Source organism: Sphaerodactylus townsendi, linkage group LG17, assembly GCF_021028975.2.
Source record: "Sphaerodactylus townsendi isolate TG3544 linkage group LG17, MPM_Stown_v2.3, whole genome shotgun sequence".
In the NCBI taxonomy this organism is placed as follows: domain Eukaryota; kingdom Metazoa; phylum Chordata; class Lepidosauria; order Squamata; family Sphaerodactylidae; genus Sphaerodactylus; species Sphaerodactylus townsendi.
In genome coordinates this window covers 20,863,870-20,882,521 of record NC_059441.1, presented here as the reverse complement: position 1 = coordinate 20,882,521, position 18,652 = coordinate 20,863,870, and the positions used below count along the sequence as shown (strand labels likewise).

The window sequence follows — 18,652 nt, the reverse complement described above, 5'->3', positions numbered from 1 at the left end:
AAGCAAGAGTAACTGAACACCATGTTGAGGTCAAGACAGGAATGTGCAAAAAAATTCACACGCGTGATGGCAAAAATACTAAGTGAAAAAAGATTACACGTGAGGCTGTATTGGAAAAGCGGGATGCGTGTACTTTGAAATTAAATTTGTTTTCCCTTAACGCTTTTATAGGGGGGAGGGGGAAGGTTAGAGAGACCACAGAGGCATCGGAGCGGTGTAAAACTTAATTACAAACAACAGCCCGTGTACAGGCATCAAAACTGAACAGTGAGACATACAGACGTTCGAACTACAGTAATTATGTTAGAACACCAACTTGTGCTAAAAAAAAAGAGAGTTGTAGATGGCAACATTTCCAAAGACTTGCCGTAATTAAGCTGTTGAGAGTTTACTGCTAGTGACACAGCTTCGGCAGAAGGCTATCTATGTAGGGGCGTATGGAATCTGACCAGACCAGAACGATTCCCTTGCAGGGCATAGGCAGAGCCTCACATAGGCGATTTGTACAGGAGCAGAGATCGAGGACTGAATTCAGTAGCCAGTGCCATTTTACAGTTTCTTTATTTCTGAGGGCTCAGAGTCGGCTTCCCGCAAAACCTCCTTTGAAATGGTTTTGCGGTGGACCAGTGAGGCTGACGGATCGCTCCCCTTACGTTTTCTATTCTCACGTTCTTCAGTGCTTCTCAGCCATTGCACAGTATTACACATGCTACGTGGGCAGGGATGGGGCGGCTAGGTGAGGAGAAACTTTCTTTGGGACAAGTGTGGGTTTTTTTCTCCTTCATTTCAAAACCTGCAAATTAAAAGACTTTCCAAAGCGATGCTTAAAAGAAAAAAAAGAACATGTCCTACGCTTCTAAGACTGTATAGAAACCTTGGATCTTGTAAACTTGGACCAAGAAATCGAAGAAAAAAAATTAAGACCTCTCAGCATTTGGTATAAACACTCCCCCCTCCCCCTGGAATTGTATACCTGCCTTCTGACTTCTTGGAAAAAAACAAAAGAATCAGAAATTGCATAGGATATACTCTGTGCAAGGCAACCAGCCTTTGAAAAGTATCTGGAATATAAACTAATCTTGCTTAGCGTCCACTGTTCGTTTTTTTTACAAAGGGTCAGATATCGTCAAATTTGTGTTTTAAGTAGTCTTTCATGACCTTGGCAATCGGTAGTTCATCAAGTAGTTTGAGATTTTGAAGGCCTATACACTGGCGGATCTTAATTCGGCATAGATCTTGCAAATTCCTGGGTTGCCCTAAAAAACAAAAGAGACGACAACGGATTAATATCTCAACTAACGGTTTCAAATGCAACTGATGTAGATAAGCAGGAGGTCCACTTAATATGTCTGCAGCTGAGATGTGCTAAGATGACAGGTTAACAGTGTTTGAATCTTCCTCCAATGTTATGGTTAACTTTGTTTATAGCCCACCTTTCTTCGCCGAGACTCAAGGTAGGCTAGAAGACTTGATTAAAAAAAACATTCAATCAAAAATCAAAGATTTCTAATAGGCAAAGCGATGCAGTAAGGTTAGGACTGAAGACCTGGAAAGGAATGCAAGGAGAAAAAATTGTCTAAAGCAACAAAATAGTGCAGTTTGACATGCAATACCAAAGGGCGGGGGGGTTCCATAAAGATAGAAGACCTTGTACTGAAATAAAAAAGTTAAGTGAATGAATGAATGAATATTTATTTGCCATCAACAACCAGTGTAAAACAATAAAAATTTTAAAATAGAAGGTTCCACAGGCTTTTAGGTACACCCCAATAAGAACAAGAAGAGGAGTTGGATTTATATCCCCCCCTTTCTCTCCTGTAAGGAGACTCAAAGGGGCTTCCAATCTCCTTTCCCTTTCCCCCTCACAACAAACACCCTGTGAGGTAGGTGGGGGTCAGAGAGCTCAGAAGAACTGTGATTATCCCAAGGTCACCCAGCTGGCATGTGTTGGAGTGCACAGGCTAATCTGAATTCCCCAGATAAGCCTCCACAGCCTAAGCGGCAGAACGGGGAATCAAACCCAGTTCCTCCAGATTAGAGTACACCTGCTCTTAACCACTTCGCCGCTGCTGCTAAAAAGAGTAGTCAATATCATAGCACTTGATAGTACAGGAAGTCTTCTATCCTTTGATTTTCTAAAGGCAAAACTGTGCTATGGATCTTATTGTATAATTTTAGGGATTTATGTTCTAAAGCAGGGGTAGGGAACCTGCGGCTCTCCAGATGTTCAGGAACTACAATTCCCATCAGCCCCTACCAGCATGGCCAATTGGCCATGCTGACAGAGGCTGATGGGAATTGCAGTTCCTGAACATCTGGAGAGCCGCAGGTTCCCTACCCCTGTTCTAAAGTATCCACTTCATTTAAGGAACTGGCACACAGCCTCTGGTTGTAAAGTTAGGTGATGCTAACAATACTACGATACTATGCCTTTTAGAAGCAATATACTGTAGTTCTGACCCTCTTTTTCAAACAATTTTTGCTGCCAAATCACAGCTGACTTATGGAGTCCTATAGGGTTTTCTAGGCAACAGATGAACGGAGGCGGTTGGCCGTTGGCTGCCTCTGCGTAGCAACCCTAGATTTCCTTGATATGGAGACCAAACAGGAAGTACAGATGGTCTCGATCCAAACAGGAACCAGGTGAGGATAGAGGGTTTAGCCCTTCACCCTCTTCCCTGCTTTGTTAACTTTGGCCAAAGTTCAGCCAATGGTATTTCACAGGTAGAAATCTTTCCCCCTCTTGTTGCCAGAGACCCTTTTAAAGGAGCAGTAGTGGTGTAGTGGTTAAGAGCAGGTATACTCTAATCTGGAGGAACCGGGTTTGATTCCCCGCTCTGCCGCCTGAGCTGTGGAATTCAGATTAGCCTGTACATTCCAACACACACCAGCTGGGTGACCTTGGGCTAGTCACAGTTAGAAGAACTCTCTGACCCCCACCTACCTTAAAGGGTGTTTGTTGTGAGGGGGGAAGGGAAAGGAGATTGTCAGCCCCTTTGAGACTCTATAGCAGAGAAAGGGGGGATACAAATCCCAACTCCTCTTCTTCTTTTTCTCCGGTGGATCACTACAGAAAAAACAGGTGGATGGTCAGTGGCTTATTGTGCCTACCTGCAAGGTGGTATCTGCTGAAGAAGGCCCTGCTCAGATCAGTGGTTATGACAGGCAAGTATAAGTATCCAAGGCCACCAAGAGCTTTGTATTGGATAGCTAATATCTCAAATTAAGCTTCGTAACTAAAACTTCGTAACTAAACTTCGTAACCCCTGCTCTGCCAAACTTCAGATGACAAACTATTCTGCACTGACTGAAATCTCAAGAGTCGATTCTGAGGAGAGGTGCAGGTGCGAAGTATCGAGGCTGTCACCATCATCTATCCGCCCACCATCTGACTGTTATTGGCATTTATTAAATTTTAAATACTTATTAAATTTATTTAAATTTTTAATCAGACTGTTTTAACGAACTGAAGTAATGATGTTACAAATTTTAGACTATGACTTGGTTTCCAATTTTACGGTCTACGTATGCAGAGACACTTTCATTGTGCTGTTGTCGATTTGTAAATCGCCTTAGCAAGCTCTGGGAGGGGTGATTAAGAAATCCAATAAATAAATTTTAAAAAACCAGAGTGCATTATAATAGTCTAGTTTCAACATTACCCATTCATTGCAGAGAATGTACGGAATGCGAGTTGAAGTTTTGTGTTCACACGAAGGTGGAAAATTCTGGATGGTGTTTGCGAGCGTTCAAAAAATATTTCCGCTTTCTGAAGACCAACTAATGAACAAGAGCACACGGGGTCTGTTACAGTCTCAGTATCTGTTTGGGGGATTTAACGAGACTCACTGCAAAGAAAGGAACTCCAGCGGCTGGGGGGGCGGGGGGGGTCAATTCATACTAAGAGTTTCCTGAGGAGTTGATTATCAACAGTCTTGACATTTCCCCCTGATAAGCTGAAGAGCAGTTCCTGGGAATGTGTTAACAATGGGCATTTGCAGTGTTAAGCACCATTTACCACTCCTGTGTCCAGAGCACTTACTCATTCTTGATTGCCTCTGAATGCAACAAGGGAAGGGAAGGAGAGAAGGGTTATAAGATTCACGTCAGTGAACTTTCATTTGGTAAAATGTGAAACATTATTAGATTTGGAAATAGCGAGGCAAGAAAAAGAGAGAAAGAGAGAGAACAAATCAGGTTTTGCCTGAGGATGATTAAGATATAATAAGTGTGGATTCTTTGCTCAATTTGGAAAGATCGTCAGGTTCGGATTAAAAAGAGATTAGCTGAACCAAAAGGTTTCTGAAGCTGGCACCATGGCCCCAGAAATGCAACAGAGGCCAAACCAATTTTATTAACTCTTTGCCACCTGCTCCAAGACTTGGCACATGTTCAGAAAATCAAATCAAAGGAATCAAACATGCCTGCACACACACAGACGAAAGCCTTGCATGAAATTAAAAAAATCATGAGCCAGTACGATAGGTCAAAACGTATCAACAGAGAGGATATGATGGCTGAAAAGACTAAATTAACTGATTTCTATCTAACAATTCTACCCTATTTATCTTATTTACTACTTGTAACACTCCATTCCAGTACATTTAAAGGAAGTTGAATACCCTGTATAGTCACTGTTATCATACTGGCGTGCACACATTATCACTAGCGACAGGGACACAATCTGCTGTTGTCTGCACACTAGAGAAGAGGCTGCAAGTGATCAAATAGGAAATTATAGTTTTTTACACAGAACTGATGTTGCTAATGAAATGTGTCAAGTCTTAGGGAATTTCCACACATGCACAATAATGCACTTTCAATCCACTTTCACAATTGTTTGCAAAGGGGTTTTGCTATTCCACACAGGAAAATCCAGCTGCAAAGTGCATTGAAAGTGGCCTGAAAGTGTATTATTCTGCACATGCAGAATAACATGGGGAACTGAATGCCAGCAGAATAGAGGTGATTGACCACTGAAACAACCTTATACTGTGGCAGGCGATTGGTCCGTTAAGTTCAGTGCTGGCTCCTCTGATTGGCAGCAGCTTCTGAGCATCTTGAGCTGAAAAAGGTCTGTCCTAATGGACCTGATCTGGATGGCCCAGGATAGCCTGATCTCATCAGAAGCCAAGCAGAGTCAGCCCTGGTTGGCACTTAGATGGGAGACTGCCAAGGAATACCAGGATGGTGACTCAGGCAGAGCATGAAGTCTACTGACCTTACATGAGACTGTGACTTATGTGGAATATCAGATAGATAAACTGGAGAACACAGAGGGTTGGACCTAGCCAGCTTGTCAGCAAGTCATAGCTGACTCATGAAAACCCATAGGGTTTTCAAGGCAAGAGGCATTTGGAGGTAGTTTGCCATTGCCTGCCTCCGAGTGGGCTGACAGAGTTCTGGGAGAAATGTCACTGGCCCAAGGTCACCCAGCAGGCTTCATGCGGAGGAATGGGGAATCAAACCCGGGTCTCAAATTAATCTTCTACTCTTAAGAGAGACAGTGTGGTGTAGTGGTTAAGAGCAGGTGCACTCTAATCTGGAGAACCGGGTGTGATTCCCCGCTCTGCCACTTGAGCTGTGGAGGCTTAACTGGTGAACTAGATTAGTTTATGCACTCCAACACATGCCAGTTGGTTACTTCCATAGGAACTCCGCGGTTTCCAGATAAATTAGGATCCACTTTATCAAGCCTACCAGCATGGCCAATGGCCATGCTAGTAGGGGCTGATGGGAATCTCTGTACTTGTTAAAACCTGAACTCTAATCTGGAGGCAGGTGTCATGAGGTTCCCCGGCTCTGCCACTTGAGCTGTGGAGGCTTAACTGGTGAACTAGATTAGTTTATGCACTCCAACACATGCCAGCTGGGTTACCTTGGGCTAGTCCAGGGGTAGGGAACCTGCGGCTCTCCAGATGTTCAGGAACTACAACGAAGATTTATCAGCCCCTACCAGCATGACCCAGTGGCCATGTAGTAGCCAGACCTAATTTGGAAGCTGCGGGACTCCTATGAAGCTAGTCACAGTTCTCCAGAGCTCTCTCAGCCCCACCTACCTCATATGGTGTTTGTTGTAAGGGGGAAAGGAAAAGGAGATTGTAAGCCCCCTTGAGTCCCCTTGCAGGAAAGGGGGGATATAAATCCAACTTTTCTTCTTAACCACTAGCTACACTGGAGTTTGCCACTGCTTGCCCCTGAATGGGCTGAGAGAGTTCTGAGAGAACTGACCCAAGGTTACCCAGCAGGCTTCATGTAGAGGAGCAGGGAATCAAACATTGATCTCCAGATTAGAGATATGCTACTCTTTATCACTACACTTCATCAGACAGATATACTGGAGAATAGTGGGGGTTGGATTAAACTCACTGGTTTCCTAATCACTTGAAGATGGTGGTGGCACTCCCTACAATATGGACATTAATTTTTCATGATAGTAGTGGGAGAGATACTTCCTCTGAGCATACTGGGACCAAAGTAAATGACCAAGAAGTCAATAACCATCTACACTGACTTAAACAGGAATGGATTTGTGTTGGTCAGCCATCAATCTATATACTCTTTTCATCAAGAATGACAGATTCTGGTTATTCCAAAATACAGAAATTAAATATGTAGTTTACTTTACCATTGAGTGGAAGCACTTTTGAGAAAGGGACCTCTCCCCAGCAGGTTTAACAAGAAAGAAGTAGAATCATAGAACCACAGAGTTGGAAGAGACCCCAATGGCCATCCAGTCCAACCCCCTGCAATGCAGGAACACACAATCAAAACACTCCTGACAGATGGCCACCCAGCCACTCTTTAAAAACCTCCAAAGAAGGAGACTCCAAAAACAGTAGTAACAGGAATCCCCAGAACTTAATAAGACACACATCTATAAAGCTTCTGGTTAGAGGATCCTATCTAATCACTAATTTCTCATGCTTAGTTAACCAAACCTGGCCATCTTTCAGAAAATGCAAGCTGATTGCTTGGAACCTGCAATCTTTAAACATAACATTAAAAAAATCTCAACCAACCAATGTGTTCACTGCACAGTTAGAAGGCCATCATCTGAAGTACCAATAAGAAGTACCAAGTACAATGCAAGACAGCACAGTAGTTAAAATGTAAGAAAAACTTGACGCCAACCTGAGATCATTCAAGGCTATACGTGGGACATAAAAACATCTACAAATTAATTACAATCCTATCAGAGGATCCCTCTAAGCAGGGTTAAGTGGCCTGCAGGATTAGGACCAAGGGTTACAGGATTGGGGGTGGGGCTCTGATTGTGGTAAATTTCACCAGAAAAAAAGCCGTTACTATCAGAGGGTAAATTGATCTACAATTGACAGATGGGAATGTTCAATGTACCAAACCCAGAGCAATTAAGTACTTTGTCGACTGGTATTTTTCTCTCCATCCCATTTCTCTCCTCGATGCATGTATGGCTTGGCATGTTACATACTTTGAGTTACACAAAAGTGAATTCACGGTGCTAAACATAGCCTCAAAAGCTGTGAATTCGCTTCTAACTTGTTGTAGAAAAAACATGCCCCTTGCAACCATTTCAGATTCTTGTGGCTAGTGACACAACAGAGATCTATACAAGAAAATGCTCTCCCTGGGGCTAGTAAGCTCAAATAGGACAAAGCTAGCATTTAACAACCCCTACCTAATTACAAATAACAGGATACACTTCTGTTGACTTTTGTTGCTGTAATATAGATTAGAAAGACAATTTTCCATCATTTAAAAAACAATTCCCAAATTGGCCCATGAAGAATCAACATTTCTAGAAAATGCGCTTGTGGCTTTAAGGATCCACACAGTGCAATAATCATTCCATATGTCTGAACAATAAAATTCCTCTTTCTCTTCCTCTTTCTCTTCCAAAAAAGATTTCTTGTCTTTTAAAAGGTAAATCTGTGGGTCGGAATTGTTTTTATTTTGGTATAATGCCTAGACCTCATGAGGCACTAAAGAAATAAACCGATAATTTTAGGATAGCAAATTGCCACATTAGAGTTTAGTTTCTAGGCTCAAGGAAAAAAAAAAAAACAAATGTTTAAAAAAAAATCACCAACATTAAATATATAAGAAGAAGAGTTAGGGATTTATAATCTCCATGCTTTTTTCTCTCCTGTAAGGAGACCTTTCAAGATTGACTTCTTACAAGCTCCCTTTCCCTTTCTCTCTCCTCCCACAACAGACACCTTGTGGGGAGAGGTAGGGTGGGGCTGACAGAGTTCTTGGAGAGAACTTTGTGACTCAGCCAGCCCAAGGTCACCCAGCAGGAAATCGTAGGAGTCGCGGAAAACACATCTGGAACATCTACTCAGATAAGCCTCTGCTACTCAGGTGGAGAAGTGGGAAATCAAACCCAGTTCTCCAGATTAGAATCCACCTGCTTTTAACCACTACACCACACTGGCATAATAAAAATACCAGTGCCTCAACATATAAGAAAAACATTTATGGCGTTTCTAAACTGATTTGCAATCAGTTCAGCCTGGATATAAACATTTAAAAAAGCAGTAGTCTTTGGTATTTCACTTTCATACTGTACTGCCACGTTGAAAGGGCAGCCAAATTTGACCTCCTCGCTATACAAAACAGGGCAGTTTTGGGGTCTGAATAAGGGATTGTTAGAGGCTAAACACACAAAACATACGGCAATATCAAAGAAACTCCTGGAACAAAAAGCCCAGTTATGCTTTCAAGACAAACATGCATGCTTTGAAAATGTGCTGGCAATACGATAGCAAGGGAGGCAGCTTTGACGGACAGCCACTCACCTAAGATACTACACAACACTTTGAAAGCTTAGCCTTCTACATTTCTTGTCCAAGAGGAGTGGGTATGTCACTTCTCTGAAGGCGTCTGATCCATCTCCAGCATACATAAAAGAGCCCTCCCCCCTTAAATAATGTTAAGATTGGGCTCTGAGTATCAGTTAACTAAGAAGGGAACACAGGTACTGTATGAAGAGCCTATAGTAGATTGCACCGGGACCCTCAACATTAAATAAATAAAGTTACAGGGTAAGTGAATGATGCAATCAACCAAAAACCAAATGAAGCAGATGAAACACATGGCGGAGTTCACAGTTAGGAAGGACTAAAGTAAAGGCTTTAATTTCACATTAAGTTTTAGGGAATATTTTCCCACCCGTGCGAAAGATGCTGAGGATACAGTTTCCCTAAGAGCCACAGGTAAAAGCTAGCAATTAACTGCAGAATTACATTTCATGAAGTTCTCTGTTACAAAGGGTTTCAAACGGTGCGGCAGTTGAAGTCGTAGCAAGGTTGTTGTTTTTTTAAAAAAAATTTAGGCCTCCTTCAACAGTTGGTCTGTATGGAAAGGAGAACCTGGAGGGTTTTGAATGGTTTGTAAATCCACGAAAGTTATCCGGTTGTTCAACGAAGAGGGCATTGCGACAGACGCGCCTCTCTGTGGCTCAATTCCTTGTCACTCCAAAATTCATTGCTCCTTTCCGTTTATGGTCCTCAAGCTACAAGCGTCCAGCTATGAAACTGGCACTGAAAAGACCCACAAAATCTTTGCCATTGCTTTCACATCCTGCATGTGAGCTCTCAAAGGCATCTGGTGGGTCACTGCGAGTAGCGGAGTGCTGGACTAGATGGACTCTGGTCTGATCCAAAAGGCTCTTTCTAATGTTCTTAACTTCTGACCTGGCTTCAAGAAACAGTTACACCATCACCAGTGGAACTCAAGACAGGACACCAACTTTGGCACAGCGTTCAGATGCACAGTTGCCTGACTACAGATGGCTGTGGGGGTCAGGCTTAACTTGCACAGTTTGGCAGAACTAACAGTGCAATCCCTCAAACAGATTTTGGGGGATAAGCCTTGCTGAATACACCCGAGCAGGATTCTGAGCAAACCTGTGTGAGGTTGCTCTCAAAAGAGCCATTTTTCACAATGAAAGATTTTTGCTCAAAGAAGGGCTACCGTGAGCCACTCCTTTTACAAAAAGAGTACAGGAAGTAGTTGGCACTTTGTCTTTTCACAAGCAAGCCAAATAGTTAGGAGTGGCTCGATACACTTACATTCAATTTATGACTGATCACTAGAAGTACATCCCGCATTGTGTTTCTGCCTGGGACTGATCGGATGGAAAACTGCATGGAGCAGGAATCCAAACCTGGCCCCTATGTGGATAGAAAAACCCAAAGAATAGGTCCATGTTCAGACAAGGTTAATAAATATGATACATGCAAAATACTGTTTGTTTCTCCCTTTCTTTCCAAGGTATATGATGCTGCGACCAGGAATTTAATTCCAAGCCCCTTTTAAATTTTCCCTAAAGTATTGTGTTCGAGCTCTAAAGCAGTTTCAAGGGTCTATGCGGTCCTGAAGAATAAAGCTTCATAAGTTACTGGTATAGGATTCCAGGTTAATTTGAACAAATTAAAATTGTATTGATGTATTTTATTTAGCTTCATAGTTTATCTCCTCTCTACAAGGAGTAGAACAATTTGAGGCAGTAACTTCTGACTAAGGTGACTTTTACTTCATGCAAATCTACTCTCTCTAAGCCCCTGTGACCATATTAGGATTTAACTTTCTGGTTTCCAAATATCTTTTATCTGTATTCTACCTATTTCTTTGGGCAGGTTTGTACAACACTAGGAAGTATTCTAGTCAGAAACCTGCTTTCCAGCCTATTAACATCATACTGTTCTGTGTTTACTTCAGCCCCTTCTCCCTGCTTTTCTTTTATTATTTTTTAAAAAAACCCTTCACTGCCTCTCTCAAGTATCAGCAAATCAGCCCACTCTCTCATCCCCCTTGCATCCCTTTCTTCTACAACTTATCTCTCATTTAAAGAAACACGCACACATTTTAAATTGTTATAGGAGCCCCGCATGGTATCACCTCTTAAGATGTTAGTGGCTGCAACGTGAGTTGACCAGTGACTAACTGGGGTTCAAAAAAGATGCAATCTCACCCGCTGTCAGTCTCACAGGTCCCTGCTTGTCCTCTTAAACAGCAAACATAACTACATCACATATTTGAAACTACAGCGTTACAGTAGTTAACATTACAGCGTTAACTACAGTGTTATCTTCGGAATGAAGAATAAATAACCACAGCGATGGGAACGTCCCAGATGTTAAGCACAGTGCATCAAAGAAAATGGGGCTGGTGAAAGACAGGGATAGGCTGAGCTCAGAGTGAGCAAAGCAAACCTCAGTCTGGTGTGTGTGTGTGGGGGGGGGGGAGGCTGCCTGGAAGGTGAGCTAAGCAAGTTTGCTTCTGAGCTAACTCTAATCTCAACAAACAAGTCTTGTCGAAAACACACTTCATGGCTGTTCTGAAACTGAAAACAAACAAAACAATAAGAACACTGTAACTGCGATGGTTCATATTTCCGAGCAAAGATGAAGAACTTCATTGAAATTAACAAGGGAATGGAGGAAAATAAACACAAGGACAAAATCAAAATATGTTTTGTGCAATTTACCTGCAACTGGCACTGGGAAATATACAACATGAACACAGAATGCTACCAAGGAAGGAAAGGAAGAGTGCTGTGCAATATATAAAAAGTGATTGACTGTCTTGAAACATGTATTATGGAGCTACGGTGTAGCGTAATCATGCATGCTTTCAGGAGTGAACTAGCAGACTAACTTCAGCACAACTGACCATGAGAAAATCTGCTGCTATTTCTTTTTAAAAAGTGAGCTGAATATGTAAAGGATGGAAGTTAAGCGGTTGGAAGGGAGAACCAAGCAGGATTTAAAAACTGCACAGAAACATCCAATGATTAGACAGAAGGTACACCTCGGACAAACATGTTCCTCATCGTGCACAGAGAAAAATCATAATGAAGTGCAGAGATGATGCAGAGAATCAACTCACAGAAGGGAGAAAGGCACCCCCCCCCAAAACAATAATACAAATAAAAATAGCAGATGTCTTTTTTTAGCTGAATACTGTGGTTTTACAAGCCAGCCAAAATAATGGCTTTGGAAGAGCTAGAGAGAATAGGAGCAATGAAGGAAGGTATCAAGTCAGAAATACAAACAAAAAGGTAATTGAAAAAACAGGGAGTTGAATCCATCCATACAAATTTAATTAAGATATTGAAACCACACGCATATATTTTTAAAGGAAGCAGTTTGGGGGGACCACCAGAAAATGTATCTTGCAATCCCTCAGGAGTGCCAATGAGGTATTTTGGGTAAGAATCTTAAAAAAAAAAACCTGAAAAACTTCAGAGCGTTGCAAATCAAATGCTTCCACCACTATTTTAAAGCAAGAGGGGGGAAATGGTAAACGCATTCCTGAAACAAAGAGGCAACGCAAGAAAGGTTGGTTAGAGACAAAACCAGCTGAGCCCTTGTGCCAAATATTTGATATTAAAGTGTATCACTTACATCTACATACTGAAAAATGGAAACAATACTACAGAAACAAAGTACTCTTCTGCGGTCTCCAAAAAGCAAAGGGAAGTTTGAAGGTATGCAAAGCACAGTGAAAATGTGAACTGTAAAGCGTTTGAAAAGGACTGATTCGTTACAGAAATTTAGAGAAAAGTTTGAAGGGTGGGGGGTAAAGTATCTAACCTACAAAGAAAGGGGAACAAATACCGTATATACTTGTGTATAAGCTGACTCGTGTATAAGCCGCGGCACCTAATTTTACTACCAAACCTGGGAAAATGTATTGACTCGTGGAATAAGCTGGCCGAAGGTAGGAAGCCCGGGGAGGCAGAGGAGCTCCTTATTTGGGCAGTGACTCTCCTGATGTCATTGCCCAAATAAGGAGCTTCCCTTCCACCCTCCCTGGGTTTGAGGAAGTCTAGCCAGTTAGCAGGCAGAGGGAAGCTCCTTCTTTGGGCGGTGACTCCCCTGGATGTCATTTCCTCAAATAAGTGAGCTACCCTCCCACCTTCCGGCAGGCTGGGCTTCCTCAAACCCAGCTGGGAGGTGGAGGGAGCTCCTTATTTGGGCAATGACATCAGGGGGAGTCACTGCCCAAATAAGGAGCTCCCTCTGCCTCCCAGGGTTTGAGGAAGCCCAGCCAGCCAGGGTTCCCCTTCACCCTCAGAGGAGGGCAGCAACAAGCGGCTTGTGCAGCCGCAGGGAGGTCTTCCCGGCCACGCCCCCAGCCTCGGCAGAGGCCTGAATAGCTGGCTGGTAAACAGTGACTCGTGTATAAGCTGAGGGGGCATTTTTCAGCCTTAAAACAGGGCTGAAAAACTCAGCTTATACACGAATATATACGGTAGTTCCTGGATATTATTAAAATGTTAAACACACATTTTTTAACAAACTAATTAGATGACATTCATAAAAATCAGAGAGAAAAGACTGTAACATTAGAATACAATAGTCACCAAAATGAAGATTTCATTTCAAAACAAAAGTGATTCTGGATCTCGTACAGCCTTTCAAATGTGCCATGGTATTCACAGAACGCACGGGAAAACAGGGTGTCGAGGTTAGGGAGTCAGATTAGGATCTGAGAAACCCAGATTCAAATCCCTGCTCTGCCAGGGAAGCTTGGTGGGTGACCTTGAGCCAATCACACGCTCTCAGCCTAACCAACCTCCAGGGGTTAAAATGGAAAAAGGGTAAAATGGAAAAAAGGGGAATGTTAACATTCTGCGTTACCCTATTCTTCTTTCATAAAATAGAGAGGTTTTTTACAGCTGTAGCTGCCCAATCTATACCTTAGCATAATATGATGTCTGGGCAGGAAAACAGTTTGACACGGGCCTAGAACTCATGTTGCACCACCCCCTTTTAGCAGCAACTCTGTCCAGCATGTAAAGTGAGTTGATGCTTGTGTAGAACTTGGGAGAACTCCTGCCGTTTTGCATATGTTGCATGTCACCTTGCCATTTCCCATCTGGTCAGATTGAGCCATTTTTCCCATTGGGAAAAACTTGAGTCTACGGTCGGTTCCACCCCTGGGAATGCTCTCACCACACCAGCGCAGCTTGGGGCAGTGTGGGAGTGCTGGCAGAGAGCTAGGCGCACAGCTGAGCGTTCCAAGGTCGCAGAGTGGTCAGGCTCTGGTGGATTTGCACCAGGGAGGCCAAATCCACCAGCAGAAGCCCATGCTGCCTCCAAGGGGGATCCCCCCCCCCCAGATTGCGCTGATCTCTCCCATTCATGGAAGTTGACTTGGTCGTCAAAAAAGCATAGTTTTCACGAGATTTTCATGTTTCATTGCAGCAGCTTCCAGTTCACAAAAATCCTGAAAAAATTCCCAGAAATTCAATATTTCATCTACCATCAAGCTTATTGAGGTCCGACGGGAAAATTTTCAAAACTTCTCAACCAGAATTCATTCAAAGGAAACAGAAACATGCAAAAGCACGGCTGTCCTGTCCCGGTAGACTTCCCAAACAAACAAACTTGTAATAATTTCTTCAATAAGAAATTAATTGGATTGGTTCCTACTACTCTGTGTCGCTAACACGGCAATCTTCCCCCAACATAAAAGGCTTGAGCAAAGCTCTGGGACTGCATTAGGATGAGAACTGGGCTTGAATTTCCACTCTGCCATGGAAGCTCGCCGGGTGATCTTGGGCCAGTCACATATTCTTGGCTTAGCCTACCTCATATGGTTGTCGTGCATAATATGACGTCTGGGCAGGGAAACAGCTTGACATGGGCCCATAACTCAAGAATCAAATTGGAGGAGGGGAGAATTATGAAGCTACTATGCCATTGAGGAAAAAAATGCAAAGCACAACCGCCTTAAATAACAAATTCCCATTATTCTACACATACCCAAAGATCACCTTGGAGGATTTTTGACTAAGTGTATTTAAATTTATATAGTAGATATTTCAGAATACATACTTGTAACTTCCTGTAGGAAATCCAAACAAGGTCGGCTGCTTCCAGAAATGCTTACTGAAACTGCCAGAGGAGTTTGTCCTTCATAGTTCCTTGTGTTAGTATCTGCTCCATAATTGTATAACATCTGTGCACACAGCACATCATCCCGAAGAGCAGACAAGTGCAACGGCGTCTGACCGTCCTCCAAGCGCCCCAAGTTCGTGTCCGCCCCTCTCTGCAGGAACATCCGGCAATAGGAGTGGTTGCTTTTGATCACAGCGTAGCGTAACAGGAAGCCGTTCTGAATGTCAATGTTGGCGTTGTGATCAAGGAGGATCTTGACACAGCTGGACCTTTCGCGGATAATGGCTAGCTGAAGTGGCGTGGTACCTTTGTCACTGAGCGGGTCAACCTCAGCTTTGAACTCCAATAGGAGCCGGACAAACGAATCTCGGCCGTAGTGTGCCGCCACGTGCAGGGGCGTCCAACCATCGTTGCTCTTTGCGTTGATAATATCAACGCGGTAGTCCGATTCCAGCATTAAGCGGGCGATCCGGGCCCGGCCGTGCATGGCGGCATAATGCAGAGCAGTGAAACCTCCAATTAAGTCTTTCACAGTGGGATCAGCTAACGTTGAGGAAAAAAGGGAAATAACTTGTTGTCAGTAGGTCAAAATGTAAAGGTGTAGTAAAACCACTGGATCATTACCGAACGACAATGTTTACTAGGCAAACTTTGTTTACCGAGTGATTTGCCACTGCCTTCCCCAACCATCTACACGTTATACCCAACAAGTGTGTACACCTGATGTCTATCATCTGTCTATGCAACTAACTTAAGAGTATCTCTTAACTACAGGTGCAAGCACTAGGCCATCACTGACTTATGGGGTGAGGTCACATCACGACATTTATTAAGCAGACTATATTTATGGGGTGGTTTGCCACTGCCTTCCCCGATCATCAACACTGGGTACTCATTTTACCAACCTGAGAAGGATGGAAGGCTGAGCCAACCTTGAGCCAGCTACCTGAAAGCGACTTCCGTCAGGATCAAACCCAGGCTGGGAGCAGAGCTTTTGACTGTAGTACTGCAGCTTACCACTCTGTGCCAAGGGGCTCCTTGGTTGTCAGTAAGAGAATACAAAAAGGTAAAATAAAATAACTTTCCTCAAAGCATTTCAGACAAGTAGCCATGCCGGTCTGCCGTAGAAGCTACATTTGAGCCCAGTAGTACCTTAGACCAACAAGGTTTGGGGGCTATAAACCTTTGGAGTTAAATCTCCATTTGTCAGATACAATGAAGGGAGCTTTGATTTTCCCAAACTTAAATCTTGTTGGTCTCTGGACTTGAATCAAGCTTTTCTCCAAACATTATTAGAACTGATGGAAAGGTGGCTTATAAAATGCTCCTATTCAACTGTCGTCTGTTGGACCTCTTTTGGGACACTTCATAAGACCCAGAATTAATCCACTACGTTACAGCACTGATTTTTATTTCTTTAAAGTAAATATTACAAAAGAACTGGAGAGACTGGTGAACAGTTAGTTGTTTGGGTCCACCAACTGGAAAATAAATCTGGCTTTACTTTAGAGTTTCCCAAGTCAGCCTTGACCTAAACTACGTCACTTCACAGGTACACATTGGATGCATGCTTCTAGGATTCTGTATCTTTTCATTTCACAGCAGCATCTCCCTGTCTCAAAACTGCTCTGAAACGTAAGGGAACTTAAAACAAGGTTTAGCAGCGTAAAGACCATGAAACTTATTTTTACTGGTGAACAGAAAAAGTTTTAACATGTTTGCCACAAATTATGGGATTTCCCTCCTCCCTTCAAGTACAGCAGTAACAACGACCTAAAATAAGGAAGACGTTAAGGAGATCTCTTGCAAGGTATGATCCCAATAATAAAATGATACTTTGCTGCGAAATGCAGACTAGGAAGAGCAAACTACATTGTTAAGTAAAAAGGTTTTATACCACTGCTGTTCTCAAGAAGTTCTTGTTCAGTGTATAATTATTAGCTGTTGGGAAATGAACGCAAGTGTTGCGGGAATCTATATTATGCACAAAAGTTTTAAATGCAAAGCACCAACAGAAAGCCAGTTCACACAATAGATCAGACTGGAGCTAGATTGACCACGCCCAGATTGCAAGATAAGGCAAATAAATATAAAGAATGATGCTTCCGACAGCCAAATTCAAGGGATTTTAAAAAAAACCCTCTCACAGTCACACTTCCTAGCCTCCAATGTGAAATTTAAATCTAACCATTCAGGTATTTCTGTCTGCTCCTTCAGGCCCTAAAATTCCATGCCTCTTTTCCCTTTTTTCGTTTTCCCTTGTGCTGCCTCTTCATCTTAAAGAGAAGCACGTGCAGCAACATCTGCCGGCCCATGTTGAGGACACATCGTGGTTTGCCAAGAAGAGGTTGTTTGGGGGACGGGATGTAATGCTGCAGGGGATAAAGAAAGTTCCTCTGTATTCTGCAGCCTTTCTAAAAAATACAAGCCATATGTTACCCCAGATCACTTAGAGAAACTGATTTCTGTAACACAAAAATAATCCGCTCTGGGTTTCTCATTTCACAAAATCTAAGATAACCCAAGAACATAAACTTCTAATTACAGCAGGGTGGTGGTGGGAAGGGCCATAAAGTCACAGCTGACTTATGGCCACCCCGAAGGGTTTTCAAGGCAAGAGACAAACGGAGGTTGTTTGCCAAAATCTCTGCTTGGAGAGCCTGGATTTCCTTGGTGGTCTCCCATCCAAGTATTAACTAGGGCCAACCCTGCTCACCTTCTGAGATTTGAAAACAGATTAGTCTGGGGCTATCCAGGCCAAAGCTACAGCGTTTGTGTGCATGCGGGGGGTGGGGGGGGGAGATTTCAGGGGGGGATTATGTTCTAATAACAACAACAAAAAATAGCATAGCTATCAGATTCTTTAGAGTAAAAAAAACAGACAGATGGATAGATTTAATAGTCTTGCAAAACAGTCACATATATATGTTTCCCTTCTAACTTGGTATCCCCGTTCCTTGCTCATACATAACTGGCAAGATGCCTGCCATCCAATTCTAAATACTGGCAGAGGCATAGCTGGGCCATACGGTGCCCGTTGCGCAATCTGCGTTTTCCGCCCCCTGCCCCCTCACCTTAGTTTTGCCTGGAAAAGCAGCCTGGTGGGAACTACACTTCCCATGAGACCCTGGGGCTCGCAAGGTCTCCTGGGAAGTGTAGTTCCCACCAGGCTGTTTTCAGCCTGAAGGGAACAGGCCACTTCTCCAGCCTGCACTGTTTCAATAAGGTAAGTGTGGGGCAAGGGGGGATTTTCCCCGGTAGCTCCACCTATGAATACTAATCTTATCTCCTTTTAAAAAGCGAGAAGTGGCATTTTGGCAATGCCAGCAAGATTATAGGGCTGGATTCAGCGAGGCCGTCACGGGAAGGAGCTCTTGCATTCCTCTTCACCAAGCAGTCCTCTCTGAAGCTGGGGAAGTGAACTTCAAGGACTGTAGAAAGGCAAGGGAACAACAGGAAGAGGGAAACGCTGCAGGGACAGCTCGGCAGATGGAAGAGGAACCGGTCTCTTCCTGCCCATGGAGTTTTCAAGACAAGACATGAGCAGAGGTGATTTGGCAACCCGGGTCTTCCTCTGCACGGCAACCCAGGTCTTCCTTGCAGGTCACCCATCAAAGTACCAATCCTGCTTAGCTTCCAAGCTCTAACAAATCAGGCTATTTGGAGCTATTAAGGCTGCTAAAACGAAGCTCCTAGCTTAAAGTGCATTTAATTTCTGGTCTAGAGGTTCTGCAGTGGACAACATTCTATGAGCA

At 43.2% G+C, this 18,652-nt stretch overlaps 1 protein-coding gene across 1 annotated transcript in view; it reads right to left on the bottom strand.

The window, feature by feature from the left end:
* Nucleotides 1-210: 210 nt before the first annotated feature.
* The window catches only part of ASB7 (ankyrin repeat and SOCS box containing 7), a 37,583-nt gene continuing 19,141 nt past the window's right edge, over nt 211-18,652 (bottom strand). The window contains exons 5-6 of the mRNA XM_048482168.1: nt 14,835-15,440; nt 211-1,256 (exon numbers count right to left, since the gene is read on the bottom strand). Coding sequence (XP_048338125.1) covers nt 1,117-1,256; nt 14,835-15,440 — 746 coding nt within the window. The 3' untranslated portion in view covers nt 211-1,116. The remainder of the gene's footprint in view (nt 1,257-14,834; nt 15,441-18,652) is intronic.